This window comes from Octopus bimaculoides, chromosome 23 (assembly GCF_001194135.2).
Source record: "Octopus bimaculoides isolate UCB-OBI-ISO-001 chromosome 23, ASM119413v2, whole genome shotgun sequence".
Taxonomy (NCBI): Eukaryota; Metazoa; Mollusca; class Cephalopoda; order Octopoda; family Octopodidae; genus Octopus; species Octopus bimaculoides.
Window position 1 is genome coordinate 34,847,118 of NC_069003.1, and position 8,300 is coordinate 34,855,417.

The following is an 8,300-nucleotide window of genomic DNA, read 5'->3' on the forward strand; positions in this document are numbered from 1 at the left end:
TTTATGTATGTATGTATGTGTGTATGTATGTATGTATGTATATGCGTTGGTATGTGTTTATGCACATATGTCTTTATATTGTACAAATTACTGGTGCGTAAACTGTTTTATTTCAGTGTTATTCTGTACTAGAGAGTATATCTATAGATTTCAGCCGACACCATATTTGTGTGTCAGACATAAATATCTTGTCTCTGTGTACAGTAACATTGTAAACATGAAAAGAGAGATCGGCAGAACTAACTTCGCACCCGTGTGAAAATTTCGTGTATACGTGGTCAAATCAATAAGTATCCGGACTGTTGTCATAGTAACGAAGCTAGGTCATGCTGAGCGAAGACGCTTGGTGCAGATTGACCTCGAACTCTGCTGTGCATCCGCACTAAGTTTTAGCGTTCTCACTTACTTCTGCTGTTTACAGCAGTGCTTGGAAGGAAGGTGTGTAGCGTGTGATCGTCGCAGTAACCATGACAAAAGAAGTTGAACAGAGAATCTGCGTCAAATTTTGCCAAAAGCTTGGGAGTTATTTACTTTGAATTGTTATTATGTCATATCTGATTATCCTGTTATTACGTAACATGCTTCACGAAAGGGGGAGCGAGAAAAGAAAAGAGCAAAGAAAGAAAAAAAAGTCGTTCAGAATTTAGATATATACTTACTTACAAGCTGAGCAAAAGGTGTACGTACGCCGCTATATGTATAGATAAGTAACAAAAACAAAACAAAAAAACGGAACAAGAATGTAACGGACGACAATGAAAACATACGGACATATATGATTATACAGGTAATGTGGAAACGTAGGTTCTATGTGCACCTGTTCAATACTTTGTGTCTCTGCTGACCTTGTGCCAACATTTGAAACCGATATTATGTGTGTGTTTCTCTTTCCTTTTCCTTCTCCCTTGCTCTCCGCTTCTCCTACCCTTTCTCTAACTCAATCTCTCTCTCTCTCTCTCTCTCTCTCTCTCTCTCTCTCTCTCTCTCTCTCTCTCTCTCTATCTCTCTTTTTAATTCAGGATGGTCGTACAGCATTACACATCGCTAGTGAAAATGGCTATACGGAAGTGTGTGACCTACTTTTGGAATATGGTGCCAATCCGAATGCAGAGACGCTGGTAAGATAATTCATTGTTCATTCTGGGTACCGTGAAGGATTGGATTTATGGTGGCACTAGTTTGGATTATATATATCTTCTATGGCAGACATATTCTCCAGTGCTCAAAGAAAGAATCGTCAGATATAGTTAGTGATCATTCGTTTAAAACAAGCGGCCATGTTGCTTTTAAGCATGTTTTGATCTTACTGTCCAAATTACAAGGTGTAGAAGCTTATATAATAAATTATCATTAATTCTATTGAGTGACATTTCTGTATGAGTAAGTATACACACACACACACACACACACACATGTACATATGTATGCATTTATGTATGTATGTGTGTGTATGTATGTAATGTAATGTATATGTATGTATTGTTTTATTGGTGTGTTATTGAAGTTCCCATCAAAGCTCTGAGTTTGTGACGTAAGTCATTAACGCATTCCCTGTCGTCTGCTGGTTTCAGAAAGAAATGACGCCGCTCCATCTGTCAGCAAACCATGGACATACGGACGTCGTGGCAAAGCTACTTCACTTTGGCTGCGGAGTAAACGCTCAAAACTTTGTGAGTACATAACACTAGATCATCATCGTCATCACCGTCATCATCATCGTCATCATCGTCATCATCATCTCGTCATCATCATCGTCATCATCGTCGCCGTTATCATCATCATCACCGTCATCACCATCGTGATCATCGTTATCATCGTCATCATCATCACCACCATCATTATCATCATCATCAACATCATGATCGCCATCGCCATCATCACTACCGCCGTCAACATCTACTATCACAGTGGCCGTCTTTGTCACCAGATGACAACAATGGAGACTTACTCTGAGTAGCTCACCTCGTGTGATTCATTGAAATCACTTGAAATCCGTCAAAGTAACAGGTAACGTGAATCTCCTGTCAAACTCTCGATCTACGGGCTTCGTCCATTTTCCTTTTGTTTGAATCAGTAGTTTCCACTCAGGTAACCTCACAGTAGCCCTTTGCTGATACCGATCTCTCTGACCCCATACTCTGCCAACAGAGGTATGCCCCCTAAGTCCTGGCTGCCCCTCGATAGTCTTCCGTCTATCTGTCAATAAAAAAAGCTTACAGGTATTTCTTCCGGCTCTTTCCGTTCTGAGCTCAGGTCTCACTGTGGTCGACTTTACCTGTCATCTTTTCGGGGCCGATAAGAGTCAAGCCAAGGGGCTGTTTTAATCGACTGACCCCCTCAAAATTGTTGGTCTTGAGTCAAAACTAAAACGAATTATTATCAGCTGGCAGAATCGTTAGCACGCTGGACGAAATTGCTTAGCAGCATTTCGTTCGTCTACATGTTCGGAGTTCAAATCCCACCGAGGTCGACGTTGCCTTTCATCCTTTTGGAGTTGATAATTTAAGTACCAGTTGAGTACTGGGGTTGGTGTAATTGACTATCCCCCTCCCCCAAATTTCAGGCCTTGTGCCTAGAGTAGAAAGGGCTATTATTATTATTATTATTATTATTATTATTATTATTATTATTATTATTATTATTATTATTAAAAGAATATATATGTATAATATGTATGTATGTGAATGTATATATATATTGTATAGTGTATTTCTAGTATTGATTTGGTTTGTGTTTCGGTTGTGTGCTTGGCCTAATAGGCGATTAGTGTGAACATTTGCAATACATTATCTTCTAGACAAAGCAATAAAATTTCAATACATTCAAACATTCATTGAACAACCATCACTCGCCGCCATCTTCCTCGTTTGTTTTTCTATTGTCTTCGTTGTTATTTTAATAAAATGAATGAATAACTTCCAGAGCAGTGAAGCAGCTGATGTCTGCCGTTATTTGTCTCCGATGAATTGGTAGAATCATAGAGCGATGGACAAAATGCCTCATCGTATTTATGTTCAAGATTTTTATGTTCTGATTTCAAATCCTAATGAGGGTAACTTCATTCTTTATCCTTTCGGGGTCTGTACAAGATTTTGTTGTTAGTTTTATGAATAATAAAATTGGCTTTACTTCTACAATACACAAAACATCTTTTTTTTTCATTTCTTATACAATTTTAAATAATATTTAAATATAAAAATACAATAGCAGTTTTTAAACATCAAATGGCTAGGAGAGAGCATTCGAGTAAAATAGAAACCAAAGAAGTCCATAGGTAAAAAAAAAATGGTTGAGAACCACAGAACTAAATGCTCTCTTCCCTCGTGTGGTATGTTATAAGTCAATAAATTCTGTCTGTATTAATCTTTTAAGGTTGTAAAGATAACGTTAACAATTAATGTAGTAGCACTGCTAACACAGCAGAACAAGGAAGTGACTTATAAAAACGTTTATTCTACTTTGTAGTATATTGATGGTTGCATAACGAAATACCTTGTGTTTAGAAGTCATTAATCTTTTTTTTCCTTCTTTGTTTACTTTATTTCCAGCAAGGAAACACTGCCCTACATTTGTCCGCCATGGGGAACCATGCAGATACTGCCAAAATTCTTGTACAAGCAGGGTGTGAACTAGATTTACCAAATTACGTAAGTAAATTCCAGAATAATAAGTAACAATTCCGAGTAGTGGGTTTGTTAAACTGTCACAACGTTGGAGCTGATGTCTCGCTGCATTTATTTACGATTCGTACATACTTAGTTCGAATCCCACGGTTAAACACTTCCATCTGGAACCTTGGACCTTTCTAGCAAAATCCAATCTGCTGCAAGTGTTCGAATCAGTTCTCCAGTTTAAAGCTACTTTTCACCTTCTCTTCTCCGCACAACTCTCAGAGACCCTGCACCGAGTCATAGTTACTGCCTTCCTTCCAGTTTAAAGCAAATTTTAGTCCCTTCTACCAGTAGATCGTCGTACCGTATCTAGTTTCTGTATTTCTTTAATGTTGCTGTATATTCCTTTGCAACGAGTCCTTTGTTTTTTCTTATTTATTTGCAGAGGTTGCAGACCCCACTCCATGCTGCTGTAGAAAGTGGATTAACAGAAGTTGTAGAAGTCCTGTTGGCTGGTGGGGCCAGTCTGGACGCCAGAGAAAAGGTCAGAGAAGCTGCCTTTAACTATCAGAGTTATGTTTCCCCACGATTTTAACAATGATAAAAACTAGATTCTAATCTTCAATCTACGAATATAAATTATCAGAGGACTATCAAAATTTTGTAACAATAATAAAAGCTGATCCCAAGAATATAAAATTAAAGCTAGAATCCAACTACCTGATCGAGATTGGCTGTACCTATCAAATGATATTCTCCATTTTTATATGTTTTTTTTTCTTGTTGTTATTGTGTGTCTCTGGCGTATTGTCTTTTGCATTGCCATAGCAGCGAACTGTTCTTAGGGATATCAGAGTTATAACTCACGTGAAAACGTTTAAACAGGAATGTAAATAGTGCAATGGAGGGGGGTGGATGGAAAGAAAGGAAGACATATGGAGAAGAAAAACCTATTTCAGTCGACAATTCGTTCTTGTTGAGAGTTGAAGCACTTTACGGAGATGAAGACAGTTGAATAACCTCGTAAATTCTCGTGCATCGAGAGGAACCGAAGAAGTGAAAAACAGCGAGAGAGAGAGAGAGAGAGAGAGAGAGAGAGACGGGGGAGAAAAACTAGTAAAATATTCAGTCGCCAAATGCTTCTGCTGGGCTTGTTATCTATTTATTTATTTGTTTCTGTCCTGTTCTAGTTTAAAGCAACAGGAATTGAATGAAATTGTTTAAGACAGGTAAAGAGACAAGCCAAATCGATTTATTAAAAAATGAATAAACGAGAGATAAAAAGATAAAAGAACAAACAAACAAAAAAATGATTTCAGAAGTGAAGGAACGACGTTAACATGCAGGTAGCCTGAGGTGGTACAATGGTTGACTAATAGAATTAATTATGTTGCATAAAACAACTACAAGAATACGGGTGCTTCTAACAGTCGACACTTCTCATTTGCAATGTAGGTTTTATTCTGCAGAGGCCTGTTTGAAATATGCTGCTGTTGCATTATCCATGGGGCATGGACGCCTCGTCATAGTTACGAAATGTTATTGTCGTGTGTACGCCACAGGCATATAGAAATAAAACAGTTTTCGGCAATACAACAATCCCAATGATGATGACGATAGTAATAATAATAATAATAATAATAATAATAATAATAATAATAATAATAATAATAATAATAATAATAATAATAATGACAGCGAAACGGGCTGATTACTACCTAGCTCAGATACCAGGAAACCCCAAAATGGCTGAAGTTCAAAAGATAGTGCTCATGGGAACTGCCCATATCCTACGTAAAATACTGTCTATGTGATCTCAAATTTTAAAGCAAACACATAATTTTCTTATGGTTTCTTAAACATTCACTTAAACAAAACTGTACAAATCCAAATATATGGTACCCTAGGCATAACACCTACATGAACTTCTAACTTGTTGTCTCTTGAGGTCTCTGGGTGAGACTTGGATCCAACATATACAAATGCAAAACAAAAGTCAAACATAAAATAATAATAATAATAATCTTTTGTTATTTTGGCACAGAAGATGAGAACATTGGTCGACGAAATTAGAAATCGAGGCTGTAAAGACTTAGTGTTACAGTTTATTTGATGGTATTGTAAACAGGGGAGGTAATTTAGAGTCTATTCATTAATCCACTCCGCCCACTACTCCTGAGAGGGTGGTGGGAGTAGAGTCGTCAAGCACCTCTTTCATAGGGTCTTGTCTAAAGCGACTGTCATTAAAGTTTCTGTGCAATATGTATGTATTTGTGTATGTATTCGGGTCCAATAATTACAGGTATAAATCTGAACTTCTAATCTGGGCAGAGTAACTATAGATTTCTCAATGGTTCAGCGTAGGTAGTTTCTTTTTCGCTAATCTTTATTTTTATGTTAACATCCGCAGTTTCTCTTTATCCCAAATCACTATGTCGGATCCATTATGCTTATATTTTTTTGAGAATTTCGCTGGGACATTCCACCAGCACTCTTTCATATAATGAGTGCTTATGGCCTCTACTATACTGTGAGTTCTTATCTCTTTATATATGTATGTATCAATCTATGTATGTACGTATGTATATACATTATGCGTACTGTTTAAAATTTGTGAACAGATCAACTATGATAATGTTGTGTTTTTGTTTCAACGCAGTCGGGAAAGACCAGCCTTCAGTTAGCATCTCGAGGGGCTCACGTTGCCTTAGTCGACACAATCATTAAAGCAGAACGGTACTACTCAACGGCACGGGTGAGTGGTTTTCCTCTCCCACTTTTCCTTTATATCTCTTCACACTCGACTGCATTTTATTTCACGCAACACGGAACAACTAATATTTCTTGGTATATATGAAGAATATTACACTATGCACGCTTACTGCACTTCGCGCGCGCGCGCACATACACACAAATACACATATACATACCTACCTACCTACATACATACATACACACGCATACATATATACATACATAATACATACATATATACATACATATATATATACATTCATACATACAAACATACATACATACATACATACATACATACATGCATACATACATACAAACAGACACAGATTTTCCAAATCCAGTCTGTAAGTGGCACAATGAAGATTTGTAAGACATTCTAAACATTCTGCATCTGAGATTCTTTAGATGACTAACTGCGCACACTTGGGTGTATGCATCAACAGTTCAACCAAAACCAAAACTCTACCACATATTTACAAAGACTGGGAACTCACTTAACTCAAAACGTCTTTTGAAGTTTCAGGTTCAAGCACTGATTTGAATTTTCTTAAGAAGAACTTCAATAAAATGCCAAGCAAAACCTTTCTGGATCCATACTGGCACTTGGCTACCCATGCAATCCCATTCATACATAAGATCTGTACTAGTAAGCAATTCTTTACCATTGTAGGAATATCACAACAACGACCTAGGTTATGTTGAACCTCATGCTTATCTGAGAAGACCAACCCATCCCTCAGCTGAACAAATGAAAGAAATTCTATGGAGACTATCAACGAAACAGCTAAAGAACAACGAGTGGAAGAAGTTGGCTTTGTATTGGAAATTTAAACCAGAACATATCCAAGCCATCGAGCATCAGTATGTGGGTAGGTGATCCTTGACATTCTGTCGTTCTTTTATTCTTTCATTCGTTTGTGTATATGTATGCCTTTGCGAGTGTGTGTGAGTGAGTGAGTGTGTGTGTATGTGTGCGTGTGTGTGCGCGCGCTTACAAAGAATAAGTCCTGGGGCCGATTTGTTCTACTAAAGGCGGTGCTCCAGCATGGTCGCAGCCAAATGACTGAAATAAGTAAAAGAATTCAAGAATACAAAAGTATGGACGTCACTCATCATATATTCGTTCTTATTCTATTCCTGGCAGGTCCCAACAGTTACAAAGAACACGGATTCCGTTTATTGATAATATGGTTACATGGAATACGAAAAGATGAGAATATCATGAAACTACTATTTGAAGCTCTTGTGGCGATTGACCGTCGAAATCTCGCGGGTAAACATCCAACACTTTCAGTTTTGTTGAAACGATTTCTTCCAAAATAATCTCATTATTCTTGTTTATTTACTTTTTAGTACGATATTTCATTAAAGTGGTAATGGAGTGTTATGGCAATGAGCATGACGTTTCTTCCAAGACTTCGTGCCCAGACGATGCTAAATTATTTTACACATGTCTGCTTTATTTACATTATTTACAATTGACGGATATTTGTCCTCATCTTGTTTCTTGTTGACACAACGTTTCGGCTGATATTCCCTCTAGCCTTCACCAGGTGTCTTGGGGATATTTCGAACCTGGGTTCTCATTCAGCGCTCGGTGAACAGATTTATGGTCAAGGACGCCTTAGACGTGATCGTCCCATTTGATATATCTAGGACAACATGGCTTACTGTGTCGTCCGTTTTTAACACGTTAGGATGACACTTGAGGGAAGTTAGCTCCTGTTTCTAACAGTTCGAACTACCAGGCAAAATTCCTTTCGTCGATTCGGCAATGGGGATTTAACGATGTTTCTCTAATATTGAGTGAATGATTTGAGAATGCAAATATTGCACATCAATAAGTGATGCTGTGGGTGGCAGTGATGCTTTCTAGACAAAAACGTCCAGGACTAGTTGTTGATAAATTCTAATATTTTTCCATGTATTATT

At 37.6% G+C, this 8,300-nt stretch overlaps 1 protein-coding gene across 6 annotated transcripts in view; it reads left to right on the forward strand.

The window, feature by feature from the left end:
* LOC106878307 (ankyrin repeat and death domain-containing protein 1A) overlaps positions 1–7,706 on the forward strand; it is a 156,757-nt gene extending 149,051 nt beyond the window's left edge. For 5 of the 6 annotated variants that reach the window (XM_014927492.2, XM_052975891.1, XM_014927495.2 and 2 more), the window contains 7 exons: positions 1,020–1,118; positions 1,572–1,670; positions 3,549–3,647; positions 4,057–4,155; positions 6,271–6,366; positions 7,039–7,237; positions 7,513–7,706. In XM_014927492.2, coding sequence (XP_014782978.1) covers positions 1,020–1,118; positions 1,572–1,670; positions 3,549–3,647; positions 4,057–4,155; positions 6,271–6,366; positions 7,039–7,237; positions 7,513–7,691 — 870 coding nt within the window. In that variant the 3' untranslated portion in view covers positions 7,692–7,706. The remainder of the gene's footprint in view (positions 1–1,019; positions 1,119–1,571; positions 1,671–3,548; positions 3,648–4,056; positions 4,156–6,270; positions 6,367–7,038; positions 7,238–7,512) is intronic. The other variant, XM_052975890.1, reaches the window with a different exon arrangement.
* Positions 7,707–8,300: the final 594 nt, after the last annotated feature.